This window comes from Homarus americanus, unplaced genomic scaffold (genome assembly GCF_018991925.1).
Source record: "Homarus americanus isolate GMGI-L3 unplaced genomic scaffold, GMGI_Hamer_2.0 scaffold16430, whole genome shotgun sequence".
Taxonomy (NCBI): Eukaryota; Metazoa; Arthropoda; class Malacostraca; order Decapoda; family Nephropidae; genus Homarus; species Homarus americanus.
The window spans coordinates 9,680,297-9,698,728 of NW_024729259.1; the positions used below are offsets into that span (position 1 = coordinate 9,680,297).

Genomic DNA, 18,432 nt, shown 5'->3' on the forward strand with positions numbered 1-18,432 from the left:
TCACTCTCACACACACCCCAACATCACTCTCTCACACACACACCCACACCCACATCACACACACACACCAACATCACACACACACACTTGTCAACCATCAGTGAGATAAGACGTGCCCTGAAGATGCTCCGGGTTTTGGCAGCCAGGCCGAGTCTGTTTGGCCCTGCCCCCCCACTCTATATCCCCGGCCTTACTACACGGGGATTTATTCTGCAAAACATTCAAGTGATCAGTGCAATGATTGATTACCAAACAGTGTTCCGATAGTGCATCCCAAGGAAAAAGCACAAAAACACAACAGTGTAATACCAGACAGTGGGCACTTTGTCGGTCACCTTCAAAGTGCCAGTGACAAAGACCACCGAGGTGTTTACATATATCGTGGATACTGTGTCGGCGACCCTAAGCGCCAGAGACAAGGACTCACGGTGTTTACGACTGACAAATATTAACATGTCTACCAATGTCAGTGGACCTCAAAGTGCCACCAGTAAGTTTATGGCCACCGGGGACAAACACTTCTGTCTGTCCATAACAACAGATATCAACAGATGGCCACCAATCACTTACTCCCGGCGCTCTCTGTACCTTCTTAAGCGTGGGAACGGTTATCCTGATGGCAGTGTTATCGCGCGACTCAAGTCACTGAACATTTTCCATGCGCGCAGCCGTAGACAGTGGCGTCATAAACAAAAGCCCATGAGGGCCGTAACCTCCACTAAGAAACCAGAGAAACCCACCCCTCACAGACCGTACCATTACACTAAAGTTCTGCGAATATGGTATGATCTCCTGTCTTTACTGCTCTCCAACGTCACTTCCCTCGCGAACAAATTTGATGAGCTGGCAACCATAGTCAGGTTAGCTGCCGCTAGCGTCATTGCCACAGTGAGGCTTGGCAAATTGTGCCTGAAACGTGTCATATTGAGGGATATCAACTCTTTCATCACCTTCGTTCACATGGACGCGGAGGAGGCATTGCCATTTTCTGCCAAGATGACCTATGCCCGTCATGCCTGGATGTTCAAGTCCCTGCAGGTGTGGAGGCATTATGGGTATGTGTTGTGCCACGGGCCCTCCCGCGCCACACTGCTTCTATCATAATCATAATCTATGTGTCATACCATCCTCCTCACTCATCCACCAGAGACACTCTTATCATTCATCTCATTATCACCTCAGATCACCTAGGAGTTAGGTACCCATGTGCGGGGATTATAATGAAATTGACACCATTGATATCCAGGACCAGCTGTCACTATCACAAGTTGTGAACTTCCCCACACATGATCAAAATACCCTTGACCTTATCTTAACCGACTTAGCAGACCAGTACCAACCACCTCAACCAATGCCTGAATTCATATTGGGTAATTGGTTCCAGCTTACAGAAAAGTACATACAAAGTAAAAACAAAAAATGCACTAAAGTACACTTACTTTGATGTGTGTATGTAGAAGGCTCCTAGTTGACGATGATGATGGGAATTAGAATTGGGGGTGGAGGAGAAGGGAGAAGAGCAGGAAGTGGGGATGGAGGAGAAACCACCTTTCAGGTGGACCCATGCTTGGTGCAGTAATTTCACCAATATAATTTTAAGTTCACTAGGTGTAATTCAAGATTATCTTATTTAAATCAACACTGCACTGCGCTATATATTATCAATATGTTAACTAAATTTCAGAATGACCAATAATTTTAATGTAAAAATGCAAAAATATTCAAGACACCAACAAAATCGATGTTCACTCCACTGTAAACAAAGCCAAACTGACGCCTGGTGGGTGAGTCAAGCGGCTGCTGGGGGCACAAAATACTAGTTCCCTGTACTGCATATATTATTGATATGTTAACTAAATTTTAAAATGACTAATAATTGTAATATAAAAAAAGCAAAAATATTAAAGAGCACAACTTTCTTGATATTTACTCCACTGGAAACGAATGTAAATATAGAACAGATTACTGAATTGGCAGACTAGCCCATCAGCTGATCAGCTGATGCTCACAACAAAATGTGTTTGTCGTAAGGATTTCGTTAATCGAAGTTTTGTTCGTTAACCGAATTGAAGATCCTTATGGGAGGTAATTCTTGAACCAAAATTTCGTTAATCGAACTGTTCGTTAACCGAGGGACCACTGTAAAGGCATCCATCCACAAGGTGATATTTATGTAAGGAAATTTGTCTTCTACTTGCTTACAATTGATATACCTTTAATATTCAATGAAAATGTTAAGAAAACATGAATAAATATCTATCTTCTCCCATGTCCAACATTCTCTTGTGCATCTTTTTTTTTGGGGGGGGGGGGAGAGCAGATGCCTGACCTCTTGTAGATTTATACCCAATCCTTAAAGAGTGGTGTGTTTGTGTATGTAGAGTACAGTCATTTCTGCTACAATGCGTGTTATGTCAACGCGAATTGGCTATAACGCGATTGATGAATAGAAGAGCGATATTTGTAAAACACGAATGCGTGTTGGCTGTAACGCGATTCCACTCGATTGTTTTAAGTGTACTGTCACTTGGCGCGGGGTTATGCAGTGTTTACAGTTCCTGTTCAACATCACATGTTCAATTGATTCATGTGTTTTGTTTGTGAAGTGTTATTTGATAGGGACTCTATAAATTTCATCCTTTTTTTGCAAATTTAGCTGTTCCCATAAATACTGTATGAAAAAAATAATAATAATGTTTCGCAGTGCGGACTAATAGCGTTTTACACTCGCGCACTCTGTTTCCATCACACGATCAGTTGAAACACGTGGGTTGTTTTGAAGCGCCCTCAGTGATTTATGCTTACTATTTCTCCAATTTTGTGGTATTAACTGTAAATATGAAAAAGAAGAATATCTCCAAGAATCGTTCTGGTGATCGTAAAAGAAAGGCTATAACACTTGAAGAGAAGCATGATGTTATCAACCTCAAAATCACCCTTCTCCCACATTAAGTTATATTCATATTTTTTCAAGGTAAAGTATTACATTTACTGTATGATTTCATTTTTAGATATGAATGTAACATTTATTTAGACTGTGCTATCCTTTGTGTAAGGCTAACTACTAAATTTTTTTGATTAAGCCCTGTTATTTCTATTGCGCGAATTTCTACAACGTGAGGTTTTACAAGAACACAACTATCGCGTTGTACCAGAACTGACTGTATGTGTTACTTGACAAAGAATATGGTAAAGTGACAGTATTACCTATAAGCCTGTAAGCAGCTAATATTCAATATAATTTCTCTGTAGAAATTTATGAGTGAGCATAATTTACAGCAAAAAATAATGTTGTCAAGTTAATCAATGTATAATGTCATACTTTATTTCAGTCAGAGAAGACACCGGCAGCTTTTCAAGCAGCACTCATCAATATTCAAGGACAATCTCCTGATATACTAATGGATGACTTGGCTAAAGGTAAGCTTTAGGATTAAAATATACTCTACATAAAAATTAAATAGAAAATATGTTATTTAAAACTGTCAGAGTTGGCTGATTATTGATGTCTTTAAGATAAAAGCACATCCACCCACTGTGCCCAAGCATATTTAACCCTTACATGGTTTCCATATAATAAACCTACAAACCTTTCTCTTGTTACCAAAAAGTTCATTTCTGTTTTTGCTGGAAAAGCTAGATAATGATGTATAAAGTAATACGAAATGGTTAGAAAATGGCAACTAAAGTCTCATGTTGGCTGAATCGTAAGAATTGTTGTGTAGCATCTCCATTTCCATGGGAACCAGCCCTGGCATTTTAAATCCAACATTGCCATGATCTCTGCATGACGTGGGAGACATATCACTCGGAATTTATTTTGTACCACTTTATTTTGTTATTTCAACCTTTTTTTTATACTAGACTTGTGATTATATAATACTGGATAGGTAGGTGAATAGACTACAGTCGAGTCTGGATTTACGCAGTTTTGGTTTACTCGTTTTGTCATTTACACGGTGCCTTGCCAGAATTGAAATGCTTGATTTGCACGGTAAATTTGGTCATTTACGCGGGTAAAGTATAATTAGTTTATTTACTGAAGATATTTGTTTTAGCTCATAAAATTCATTCAAATTACCCGGCCAGAATATAATTTAGGGTACATTGCTGGAATTCTTATAAGATTGTGATTATTTTAAATATAAACATCATGGAATTTGCATTAGACGTACAAATTTTAGATCTAATGTAAGAATTTTCATTAGAAAGAGCCAAAATTTTATCTTTTGTGCAAAATATATGACGTTTATATTTAAAATATTCCTGGTCTTGCAAGGAATCCAACAATGTCAATTATATTATCCTAACTTTAGTCTGAGGTATTATTTATTACTAAACATGTAGGCCTAGTGTTTTTTCCCAAACATTTCTCAGAGAGGGAGGAGCCAGCGAGCGTGGGAAGGGCGGGGGGGGGGGCGGGGGGAGAGTTGAGTCCATTATTTGATTGGACATTAACCGGTGACTGTATTTCTCTTAAATATTAATTGTGTGTGCATACCATCATAAAATTAAGATCTTATTTTTACTACAACGTAGGTATTGTGTTGGTATTGTGTCGGAAAAAGTGGACTTTGGCGGTCGGCCCAGTCTCTCTTTCAATTAATCCCATATGTTCTGTTATTTCATTTACACGTTTCTCGTTTTACGCGGTACTCCGCAGGTTCAATTGACCTCATAAATGAAGACCCAACTGTAATGGAATTCAAACACAATTTTTTTTATTTACTTATGTTGTTTTCTAAAAATTTCAAACTGTAAACCCTTGGCATTTGCATGGGTTAGGTTCCAAGGAATGGCAGAGTGGTGGAGCGGCAGCAGCAGCTGACCGCGTAGGTGAGGGAGACGAATCAGCTGGGTGAGCGGCTGGTTCTTTTTTTAAAAGCATCATGATTGGTAGTGGTTTCCTCTTGGCTTTGAGGTCTGTAAACGTTTCACTCCATTAGCATCACTAGCTTTGACACAAGGCAGTCTTTTTGGGGCCATTTCACACAGAAACACTAACGTTTTGAGTACAACACAAGAGATGCTGCATCACAGGCAATGGTTGAGCACAAACAAAGGGAGTGGAGATGCTGCGGGCACGTGGGCTTGTAAGCTAGCCACCATCTGCTTATAGTGAATCGCAAACCCGCGAATAGCAATGGTTTACTTTATACTAATTGTAATAAGTTTAGTCTACAGTATTACAATTAAGTACAGTACTGTACTTACAGTTTTTATATCAATTGTAAATTTTGATTCCTGTAAAGATACAGTAGATGATCATTTTACTGTGTTTGAGGGGCGGTTCACTTGCACAGTTAAGCCATAAGCATGGTTGGGGTCCCCCCAGGAGAAAATATTGAGATAACAATCTTCTAACACAACTACAGGTATATGCAAGGGTTGTGTATCATCCTTGCTTGTTTAGTGGCTAACTACGGGGTATAATATCTTTCAGGCATATGCAAATAGCTCTCTTTCAGGGGTTTGGAGTGGTGATGTTAACATCTTAGCTGGCTAACTTCGTGAGTTGTGTTGCTGGGTTGCGTGTGCCCAGTTACCTTGCTTACAAATATTTATGGCACTTGATACACTTGACATTTTGGTATTTATAATAAATACAAGCATATATATTTTCATGCATGTATGTTTTAAAATACCCAAATTCAGTAGCTGCATCAAATGCCATAAATGTTTATGTGCATGTATCCTCGATAATCACAGGGGTTAGGTTCCAGAAAACTACCGTGATAAGCAAAACACATAACATATGGGAAAATTTTTTTGTCCCACAACCCCAAGATGCTTCCCCTAACTGACCAAAATATACCCCCAAAGATGTGCAGGTACACTAAAAGATATAATACTAGTAACTTATCTTTACTAATTAATGAATAATAAATACAGTAAACAATGTACAGTACTGTATCATGAATGACAGTCGTAGTAGAATGAGTGAGAGGCAGAGTGTCAGTGAAATACAGTGGGTGGGAGGGTGGGAAGTGGGTGGGAGGCATTGGATGCCATTCTAATCTGCTTGGCTAAAGTAAATCCATCACTGAAAGTATGATTTAGGTGGTGATAATAGAGGTAGTGTTGATGATCAATGGAGCTGGTGGTGGAGGGGGAGATTGTGGTAAGTGGTGAAGAGATCATTCATCTATCGGTTTATTTGGTAACACTGCCTGCAGCACTGTCAGTCACAACTGAACAGCTGATGTCTACCCATAAAATTGAGTGTAAGTATAAATGAACAACGTTGTGTCCCTTCCACATTACATTACATAAATTTTTAATTATGGAGTGAGAAACAGAAAGGGGGGTGATTAGAGAGGTGGAGTGGAAGTGGTAACATGCAATGGGTGTATTACGAAGCATATGCTTACCCTTGTCAGAAACATCGGAACATTCAACCAGAGAATACACATGTCTTCGTCGGTTGGCTGGATCAGGAACCTTAACACTTCTAGTTCACAGGTGCCATGATGGAGGGTACAGTACGCCTGGATAATTCGTAGATTTTTATTTCGCGGTCCTCAATTATTCGCGGATGACACCCTGGATGTACCCAAGAATGTCTGCGGGTAGTTTTAAAGTTGCCGACATTTTCGCTGCTTAGTATTAATAAAACACGGAGTAGATTTAAGGGTAAACTCAACATTTTAATACTACAATTGTTTCTGATTATTTGTAAGAGGATTTTCCCATTATTATTTATTTGTATGTGTTTTGTGTGTGTGTCTACACACACACACACATATATACAATACAGGTAAAAGCAATCATTGTCCCAAGGGCAAACACATAAAGGGAATATACATTTCTTTGTATACAAATAAAAATGTACCCCCTTCCCCTTGATCAGCAAATGTTATTTGCGGATTTGGCGATTCGTAGTCATTTTGAGAACCTAACCCCCGCGAATTTGAATGGCATGCTGTAAGTAAAAGTTACAAAAATTGCACCAAAAGCAAGCATGGAGCAGGAAAGTGTCCTTAAACACCAACCAACATAACATGGGAAACAAATGCTATCGCTGGAAGCTGGCGCCATGAGCTGTGCTGCCATTTCTTGGCTGTCACTGCTACCGTTGTCTCTCTCAGACCTGCCGCTGTCCCATGATAATTCCACGATAACCCAGATCAATTGGTGATAAGTGTACACATGGTCGCAATTGAGGGTACCTTGATAAGCCATATCAGTGATTATCGGGGTCCGTGATTATCGAGGATACATGTACTGTATAAGCAAAGTAAATGTCTCCAATCACAGTCCGTTGGGCTGGCCAGCCACCCACTGCAAAGTTACCACATTTTTTATTTAACTTCAATTTACAGTAAACCCTTGATAACTCGGAATTTCATTTAACTTGGCACAGATATGGTGTTGGAATGTATTACAGTGGTCCCTCGGTTAACGAGCACAATTCGTTCCAGAAGGTTGCTCATTAACCGAAAAACTTGTTAACCGAAACCATTGTTTCAATGGGTTTTTGGGTAATTGGTTCCAGCTCACCGAAAATTGCCTAAAATCAACAAAAAAGGTAGTAAAGTGCACTTACTTTGAGGTGTGTATGTAGAAGGCTCCTGGATGATGATGATGATGATGATGATGATGGGAATTAGAATGGGGGTGGAGGAGAAGGGAGAAGAGAAGGCATTGGGGTGGAAGAGAAGTCACCCCATGGTGCCATTTCACCCATAAAATTTTAGTTCTCTTGGTGTAATTCAAGACATTTTCTTTAAATCAACACTGCACTGCATTATATATTGTCAATATGTAAAATAAATTTTAAACTACCGTATATCTCGGCCTACAAGGAGACGGGGTGTTTAAGACGACCCTAAAAATGTCCATTTAAAAAGTAGCTTTTGAGCCCTATTCGCTGTATAAGACCGGTACCCCAAATATGACACTTAACCATTGGGAGCTTACTGACCCAATAGTCCTTTACCAACCATCCCATTGACCAGTGCTGTTTACACATCCATGGTTTTTTAAAATAAGGCCAATTCACTTCAAGTAATAGCATCAAATGTTACCGGTTGGTGTAGTGTAAACACTAGTGACTCACTTAAACGTCTGTTATTTAACTGGAACTAATGTCGGTGTCGAATACAATTGTTTCATTTACAGTCAACCCTCACTTTACGCGGTCCCACATTCCGCGTTTCCACGTTTACGCGGTGCCCTGCCAGAACCCAGGATGCTCACATTCCGCGGTGGGTGTACCCCTTTACGCGGGTGAAGTATAATTTTTTTATTTAGCTCATAAAATTCATATAAATTATCTGGCCAGAATATAATTTACATTGCTGGAATTCTTACAATTTGATGATCAATTTGAATAACATCATAGATTTTGCATTAGACATACAAATTTTAGATATAATGTTTACTCTGAGTAAATATGTTATCTTTTGTGCAAAATATATGACATTTATATTCAAAATATTCCTGGTCTTACAAGGAATCCAGCAATGTCAATTATATTATCCTAACTTTAGTCTGATTTATTATTTATTACTAAAAAGGTAAACAGTCTGGTATTCCCACACATTTATCTGGTAGGGAGGGTTGGTGGGGGGTGGGGGGGAGGGAGGGACCGGCGACCGACAACCTGGCATGTGTGAAGAATATTTTTTTTTTTATTAACTGAAGATATTTGTTTTAGCTCATAAAATTCATATAAATTATCCGGCCAGAATATAATTTACATTGCTGGAATTCTTACAATTTGATGATCATTTTGAATATGAACATCATAGATTTTGCATTAGACATACAAATTTTAGATGTAATGTTTACTCTGAGTAAATATGTTATCTTTTGTGAAAAATATATGACATTTATATTCAAAATATTCCTGGTCTTACAAGGAATCCAGCAATGTCAATTATATTATCCTAACTTTAGTTTGAGGTATTATTTATTACTATACCTGGTTTTCCCCCAAAAATTTCTCAGAGGGAAGAGCCACCGAGTGTAGTGTGAGAAGAGGGGGAGGGAGTCGAGTCCATTATTTGAATGGACATTAACTTGGCGACTGTATTTCTCTATTTCTCTTAAGTATTAATTGTGTGCAAGTACCATCATAAAATTAAGATGTTATTTTTACTAGAACATAGGTATTGTGTTGGAAAAAGTGGAGTTTGGGGGTCAGCTGGTCTCTATTTCATTTAATCCCATACGTTATGTTATTCACTTTACGCGTTTCTCACTTTCCGCGGTACCCTGTGGGTTACATTAACCGCGTAAAGTGAGGGTTGACTGTCCTTTAAATGGGTTTACCGATTTATTTGTTTATTTATTTATTTATAACACACTGTAATATATTAAACACACTGCAAGTATTTTCTTTAATTATATTCAGTGGTCCCTCGGTTAACGAGCACAATCCGTTCCAGCAGGATGCTCGTTAACCGAAAAACTCGTTAACCGAAACCATTGTTTCAATGGGTTTTTGGGTAATTGGTTCCAGCTCACCGAAAATTGCCTAAATTCAACAAAAAAGGTAGAAAAGTACACTTACTTTGAGGTGTGTATGTAGAAGGCTCCTGGATGATGATGATGATGATGATGGGAATTAGAATGGGGGTGGAGGAGAAGGGAGAAGAGAAGGCATTGGGGTGGAAGAGAAGTCACCCCATGGTGCCATTTCACCCATAAAATTTAGTTCTCTTGGTGTATTTCAGGATTATTTTCTTAAAATCAACACTGCACTGCATTATATATTGTCAATATGTAAAATATATTTCAAAATGACCAATAATATGCTTGGAAACACAGAAAAAAAGTGTTTAGTTGAAGAGAGTCTCAAGCAAGATGTTACCTCCACTGAAAACAGAGAGAGGCTAACGCCTGTCTGGTGTGTTAACAGGCTGGATGGCACGCCAGAAACTAGTTTCTTTACCTTCAATTATGTTCAATAATTGTTAAAATGACTAAAAAAGTTAATATTAAACTTTTAAAATTATTGAATAGTCTAAACTTCTTGATATTTACTAAAATAGTAAGGAATTTAAGCCCTAAAACCAATTACTGTATTGGCGGACTAATACTACAGCTGGTGGACCGCCAAATGCAAGCGAAAACATGTTGAAGTCGGCTTGTAAAAAACTCGTTAATCGAGGGATTGCTCGTTAACCGAAGTTAAGAATTTTATGGAAGGTAAATCGTTAACCGAAATCTCGTTAACCGAGGCGCTCGTTAACCGAGGGACCACTGTACTTGTTTTGCGAAAAAGGGAGGCTACCATTATACCTGGTAGGTGAAGTTGACCAGACATTTATGGTGATCATTAAGAACCAAACTCCGAATCCATGACGTGACTTCTGTTCATAATTTATATCCTAAATTTACCACTGTCGGTAGTTTCAAGAATTAACGCAGTCATTTACTGAATATTCTTTGTAAAAAAATAATTTTTAAATTAATTATTTATAGGAGATAAGTATAATGGTCAGTAAATATACAGATATGCATTACTGACCACCTCCGAACACAAGGACGGCTAAAAATAGCCACAGGCAGTCACAGTCAAGGTCACTTTCCCTTTCTTGTCACTGGCAAATAGGGGGGGGGGGTGATGATAGCAGCTGTGTATATTACCATGGTATATTGTTCTTTTACGGCATGTTTGACTGGTTTATAATACATTTTTATTATTTTATATACCGGTAATCTTCATTTTAATCCAGCTTCCCAAACGTAAGTTTCAGTATAAAATAATTAGTGGTAGGACCTTGTGAGTGGTTTACCATGTTTCCATCACCACTCTTGACACGCTAAACCGCAATATTTAAGAGGTAAGAATTTTATCTCTGGTGCTTAAGACGACCCCCTAACTTTGGGCTGATTTTTTTTTTGGTTCAAATCCCGTCTTGTAGGCCGAGATATACGGTAACCAATAATTTGACTGGAAAGAGAGTCTCAAGCAAGATGTTACCTCCACTGAAAAGACACAGAGACTGGTGCCTGTATGGTGTGTTGACAGGCTGTTTGGCGCGCAAAAAACTAGCTTCCTATACTTCAATTATGTTCAATAATTGTTAAAATGACTAAAATATTTAACATAAAACTTTTAAAATTATCGAATAGTACAAACTGCTTGATATTTACTAAAATAGTAAGGAATTTAAGCCCTAGAACCGATTACTGTATTGGCGGACTAATACTACAGCTGGTGGACCGCCAAATGCAAGCGAAAACATTTGGAGGTGCGCTTGTTAAAAACTCGTTAATCGAGGGATTGGTCGTTAACCGAAGTTAAGAATCTTATGGAAGGTAATTCGTTAACCGAAATCTCGTTAACCGAGGCGCTCGTTAACCGAGGGATCACTGTATAGTATAGCTCGGGAAATGCCGAGATATATAAAATTATCTGGGAAAATCTCGGCCTATTTGGTCATGTGGGTAAACTTGTTGTAACTCCACACTTGGCCAGTCTGGTGTTTGTTATTGTTTTGGTCGGGTGTGTGCTGGCTCATTCCACCTAGTACATAGTCGTGGGAAAGGAGGGTGTTATAGCACCCCAATATTTTGGATATTGTGGTGTCTTCATTTCTTTAGGCTATTTATGTAAGATTGATTGAAGCACAGTCTTCTAAATCCCATGTTTATTTCCTGCTCCCTTTACAGTGAGTCTCCATGTAAATCCATCTCCCTACAGTGAGTCTACATATAAAAACAATCAGCATTCAAAGTAAATAAATACAGTTGTTGTTGTAATAATATAAATTATTCCCTCATGCAATTATTTGTACAGTTTTATATCACAGGTATAAAGTACTACACATTGCACCACAGAGTATCTAGAGCACCAGAATTATTATTCAATACTCCCTGGTAAAATTTGGTTCTTGCGGTACTAACCCAGTAACACCCAACAACTTCCCCCATTCATGTTAGGCCAGCCACTGTATGCAGAATGTCTCCATTATTACTGTAAATCCAATGTCATAGATGTTATTTAATTTACAGTTTAATTCATTTAATCTGAGTTCCAACTATCTGAATCTTCCAGGTATCCCAACTTTGTCCCCTTTGGTAAAATTCTAATTTAGTATAACATTCTGAAAGCACCTGAAGTCATTTATTTGCATATCTGACACCTGTAGGCTATAACTGCATTTAAAACAAAATTGCTATAATAAACAATAAAATCAATACATAGCATATCATTAAATACAATAGCACATATTTTATGTACAAAAAATACCTCCTTCCACACTCAATCCATCATCTAAGTGACACCACAGTTAGTCCAGGCAGTCAAGTGACAGTGGAGACAACCACTTGACTAACACGTGTGTGAGTGTGTGTGCCATGATGTTACATGGGAGAGAGGCAGGTGAGTCAGACACACAGTAAAGCTCACTGAATGGCCTCCACATATATTCAGCCCCCCCCCCACACATACAGTTGTACCCCACTTAACGCGGTCAATGAACCCAGAGGGTCAGCGTTAAGTGAAATGTTAAGTGAACAACAGAACATATGGGATTAATTCCAATAGAAACGGCCCGACCCCCAAACTCCACTTTTTGAAGGCACATACCTATGTTGTAGTAAAAATAACATCTTAATTTTATGATGGTACATGCACACAATTAATACTTAAGAGAAATAGAGAAATACAGTCGCCAAGTTAATGTCCATTCAAATAATGGACTCAACTCCCTCCCCCTCTTCTCACACTACACTGCTGGCTCTTCCCTCTCTGAGAAATTTTTGGGGGAAAACCACTAAATTTTAATAAATAATACCTCAAACTAAAGTTAGGATAATACAATTGACATTGCTGGATTCCTTGTAAGACCAGGAATATTTTAAATATAAATGTCATATATTTTGCACAAAAGATAACATAGTTACCTAGAGAAAAATTTTTATCTAAAAATTGTATGTTTAATGCAAAATATATGATGTTTATATTCAAAATGATCACCAAATTATAAGAATTCCAGCAATGTAAATTATATTCTGACTGGGTAATTTGTATGAATTTTATGAGCTAAAACAAATATCTTCAGTTCATAAAAAAAAAAAAAATTCTTCACGGGGTAACAGATGGTCGGTCGGTCCCTCCCTCCCCCCCACCCCCCACCAACCGTCCCAAGGAGATGTGTGGGATAACCACTAAATTTTAATAAATAATACCTCAAACTAAAGTTAGGATAATATAATTGACATTGCTGGATTCCTTGTAAGACCAGGAATATTTTGAATATAAATGTCATATATTTTGGACAAAAGATAACATAATTACCTAGAGAACAATTTTTATCTAAAAATTGTATGTTTAATGCAAAATATATGTTGTTTATATTCAAAATGATCACCAAATTATAAGAATTCCAGCAATGTAAATTATATTCTGACCGGTAATTTGTATGAATTTTATGAGCTAAAACAAATATCTTCAGTTAATAAAAAAAAAAATAATTCTTCACAGGGTAACAGATGGTCGGTCGGTCCCTCCCTTCCCCCACCCCCCACCAACCGTCCCAAGGAGATGTGTGGGATAACCACTAAATTTTAATAAATAATACCTCAAACTAAAGTTAGGATAATATAATTGACATTGCTGGATTCCTTGTAAGACCAGGAATATTTTGAATATAAATGTCATATATTTTGCACAAAAGATAACATAGTTACTCTGAGAAAAATTTTTATCTAAAAATTGTATGTCTAATGCAAAATATATGATGTTTATATTCAAAATGATCACCAAATTATAAGAATTCCAGCAATGTAAATTATATTCTGGCCGGGTAATTTGTATGAATTTTATGAGCTAAAACAGGCAGTCAGGCAGGGTGGCGGGTGGGGCAAATCTAAAAATAGCGTCTCGAGCCGAACACTCACCACGTAGATGTGGAAAAAATCCGTGTTAAGTGAAAGTTCAGCTCTGGCGAGGCACCACGTATATGATAAAACGCGTTAAGTGAAACTGCGTTAGGCGGGGTAATACTGTATAACTAAGCTCTTCATTTTTCGTATGTGCAACTTACGCATATTTTTCTTACTTGATTTCAACTATACGCGGATTACCCCAGGGGTTAGGTTACAATTTCCAATTTCAAACTGAAAATTTTCAAAATGGGTCATAAGCGCGCCAAACGCTAGTCCTCCAAAGCTCCACCCCCGCCATCCCACCTCTCTGTCTTCAGTTGCTGCATGGGTATTGTCGGAATAACACCCACCTCTCGTGTGTGTCAATTTCGTGAGCTTAAACCTCTCATACGCGTTCATAATGCCCAAGCCAACCTTTCTTCATTTATTTTTACTCATTTACATGCACACACTGTCCTAAGGGCCAACTGTCACAATACATCACCTCACCTCCCCCTCCCTTTCCCCCACTTCCCAGCCAGTGTTTGGTTGTTTTATGCTTAAAATTTTTATCTTATAAAATATCACAGACTCAAGTTAGGAGAATATAACTTGCATTGCTAGAATCCTTGCAAGACAACAAATAATTTGTATATAGACATCATATACTTTACACAAGAGATAAAAATTTTAGTAATGTATAAATTTTTCAACTGTATTTTTGGGTAGATTTTCATAGCTTTCTTCATTTATTTTTACTCATTTACATGCACACACCATCCTAAAAAAAAGGTAAAATAAATAATTGTCCTAAGGTCAAACCTGTACTGTAAAATGTACTTGATAATTACTGCATTTTTTATGACTAGTGCAAGCTATAGCATTTTTATATTCAAATTAATCACTATCTTACAATAATCCCAGCAATGTAAGTTATATTCTCCCAGGTCAGTTCAGTGATGTTTATTTATTAGCAAAAAACAAAAACTCACTGTAAAGGACAGAGAAATAAATAAATAATAACATCAATAGACTTTCGGTGCCAACTGTCACAATACATCACCTAACCTCCCCCTCCTATCCTCTCCCTCCCATCCTCTCCCTCTCCCCCATCTTCCAGCCAGTTCTAGTGTACGTATATGTATGTATACTGTGTACAGTATAATGATTTAAGGATGATTTAGGGAATTTTTAGGAGTGTTTCTACTACGCGTGTTTTGGCTTTACGCTAGGTCCCAGGAATGTAACCCTTGCATAAGTTGCGAAAAAATAAGAGTAAAATGAAATTAAAAATAGAAAAGAAAGCCTTTTTTTTCTTCTAAAAACCAGGTTTTGTAATATAGTCCAGAATGCGATGCCTAGCTTATACCTAGGTATGTTAATGCCTAGCAATAACCCACCAGGCCAACATACAGGCAATTAAAACATCTAATAATTACTTAATAATTAATGTTATGAGGACACGTCACTACCTGGCATTTAATTGCAATTCTCAAAACCCCTCCTGCACCCTCCATCACACGCACTGCCACCATCATCTCTTGCCTTAGAGCGAGCAGTAAACAAAAGTCAACTCTCGACGAGCGGAGATGGATGGGTTATCAGCGTCGCATTCTGGACTATATCACCAAAACTGGTTTTTAGAAAAAAAAACGGCTTTTTGTTCAATCCAGAATGCGACGCCTAGCTTGAATACCCGAGCAGGAGGTGGAGAGGGAGGTGACGTTGCATACAAGGCTCCGCTAGCTTAGATTATGATTATAAACCGTTTGAAATATTTCTAATATTAGGAACATTTACCGGAAGGTAAAATGTTAATTTACATATCTCAATGAGGATACTCATTTTATTCTGATGAGGAAGAAGATCCTGGTTATGGAGATTGACTAGGTGGGGGAGGAGACCCCAGCACCACCACATGTGAAGCATCTTCCAGAGATAGATCAAGATAGCTGTCTTTGAAAGTTTTTGAAGATCTCCAAAAGCCCATTTTCTTGATCTGACTGAGGCTCATATGCCGCAGAAAGGCCACAGACCCTGCATATTTCCTGGTGTCATGTGCCAAAAATTACTTGCCAGGGTCTGCTTGATCCACTAACTGAGATAAAATTTTGTCATTTGACTAGGAGAGACAATTTCTTACCATCCTATGATGAGAATACATAGGGGCCTCGATTAGGGAATCTGGTTAACCATTCCGGAAGATTTTTAACTGGGCACAATATATGAGGAACCCTTGTCTCATCCATTAGCCGTTTTATCCTAATAGGCTAAGCTTAAAAATCCTCCCTTTCATTTTTTCTTAGGATCTCCTTAGGAAAAAGGGTAACATCATCCTCAGAAAATACCAATAATGATGGATTATTGGAAATTGAAATCAGTTCACTGATTCTCATACCTGTTGCTATTGCTAGAAGGAAGTCTGCCTTCTGGAGCAATCTGCCCCAGTTCAGATTTATATTGTAATTAGGCCCCATAAGAAATTTAGTAACTTTTTCTAGAGACCAAGGTGGAATTCTCTTAGGCCGAGGGGGTCTCTGAATGAAAAAGAACGATCTGAGCATTTGATAAATCCTTGGGTTCAAAGTAATATTAAAATCCCAAGCCAGAGGATCACCCAATGCTGATATATAAGATGCAGTTGTCGATCCTTGAAGGCCTTTAACTCTGAACAGAAATTCTAAAAATTCTAACACAACTGTTTCCGACAATGTGTCTGGAGTCGTTAACTTGATAAATTGTTGAAAAAGTTTCCAAGCTAAATTGTTGAAAAAGTTTCCAAGCTTTCTCATATTGGATAGAAGTTTGGGGTCTATGACCTGCTATTACTTGGTTAGCTATACAGCTCCTCCCCGACTTACGACGGGGCTAGGGACCCAAATCCAGGTGGTAAGTCAGAAATGTTTAAACACTGTAATACATAGAAAATCTAAAATGGGTGTATCTTTTTCTTCTCAGCACCACAAAACACTCACTTTTAAGCTTGCCAGTCATTTTAAATTGAATTACAAACGAAAATTTTTTCATTGTACAGTCGACCCTCGTTAATTCGGACTAATGGGGGGGGAAGGGTGTCCGTTTTAGCCGATTGTCCGAATTAACCGATTTAGGGGTTAATATTGCATTATATTTCAAAGTCATTGTTTTCGTCACGATTTTATCCCACTTTCCACTGTAATACGTAAGCAATTTCAGCAAAAATATTACATTTCCGTGAATGTATTATATCAAGCACAGTATGAATAGAATATCATTGTAATATAACAGTACAGTTGTACCCCGCTTAACACGGTTTCATCTTTAATCTGATTTCTATACGCGCCCACAGAATCAACTCACTAACGTTCATTCATAATTATATACGCGAAGCGGCCGCGGCACGATGCGCACTGGGCTCTCTCAGCCATCAAACATGTTTCAGTTCACCCGCACCACCACAGCCGCCCAAGTCAGTGATAGTGATAACAGAGGATATGACTTAGTGACTTGAGGTTTACTAAAGAGGCCCCTGCAAGCTCTGGTGGTAGATAGTGACACAATTGATACAGGTGATAGAAAATAATAATTGCCCTCTGCCTTGGAACCAACCCCCCATCCCCGTGTGTCCAGCCATCTTTTCTACTAATGTAAGTGTTAAAAAACCTAATATTATTGATATTTCTCTTAATTATTAATTGTGTGTGCATACCATCATAAAGTTAAGATAATATTTTTACTACAACATAGTTGTGTGTCGTCAAAAAGTGGAGTTTGGGGGTCGGGCCAGTCTCTATTGGAATTAATCCCATATGTTTTGTTGTTCACTTAACGCGGTTTTCACTTAACGCGGTACCCTGTGGGTTCAATTGACCGCGTTAAGCGGGATACAACTGTATTTTAACCGAAAACTATTAAAAAAACGAGTAACATCTCTTGAACAAAGGAAGGTTAAGTAAAATCTTTTGTTTTCGTCATGTATTTTATCCTATTTTACATTAAAATACATCACGTTTCAGCAAAACTACTATTTATTTCCGAGAATATATTCATTCAGGCGCAGTTTAGGTATAATATACGTGTGATGTAACAGTTTTTCTAACTGAAAACGATTCGAAAAACGCATACTCTCTAGCCCTGTTCAAGGAGAGGACTGGGAGAAGCTGTTTGGTGCTGCAGACGATGACAAGAGAAATGATTTGGATGGATTTTAATTAAAATATTCAGAAATATGGTATCGTAGTATTTATTCAAGTCAATTAGGATAGAATATTATTGTAATAACAGTTTTTTAACTGAAAACCAATCGAAAAGCGATTACGGTAACATCTTTTGAACGAAAGAAAGCGAAAGTCATTGTTTTCGTCACGATTTTATCTCACTTTCCACTGTAATACGTACGTCATTTCAGCAAAAATATTACATTTCCGTGAATGCATTATATCAAGCACAGTATGAATAGAATACCATTGTAATATAACAGTATTTTAACCAAAAACTATTAAAAAAACGAGTAACTTCTCTTGAGCATCGGAAGGTTAGGTAAAATCTTTTGTTTTCCTCGTGTATTTTATCCTATTTTACATTGAAATACATCACGTTTCAGCAAAACTACTATTTACAGTGGCCCCT

At 37.9% G+C, this 18,432-nt stretch overlaps 1 protein-coding gene across 1 annotated transcript in view; it reads left to right on the forward strand.

The window, feature by feature from the left end:
• Positions 1-3,330: 3,330 nt before the first annotated feature.
• The window catches only part of LOC121866573, a 115,661-nt gene continuing 100,559 nt past the window's right edge, over positions 3,331-18,432 (forward strand). Inside the window, exon 1 of the mRNA XM_042366341.1 lies at positions 3,331-3,420. Coding sequence (XP_042222275.1) covers positions 3,402-3,420 — 19 coding nt within the window. The 5' untranslated portion in view covers positions 3,331-3,401. The remainder of the gene's footprint in view (positions 3,421-18,432) is intronic.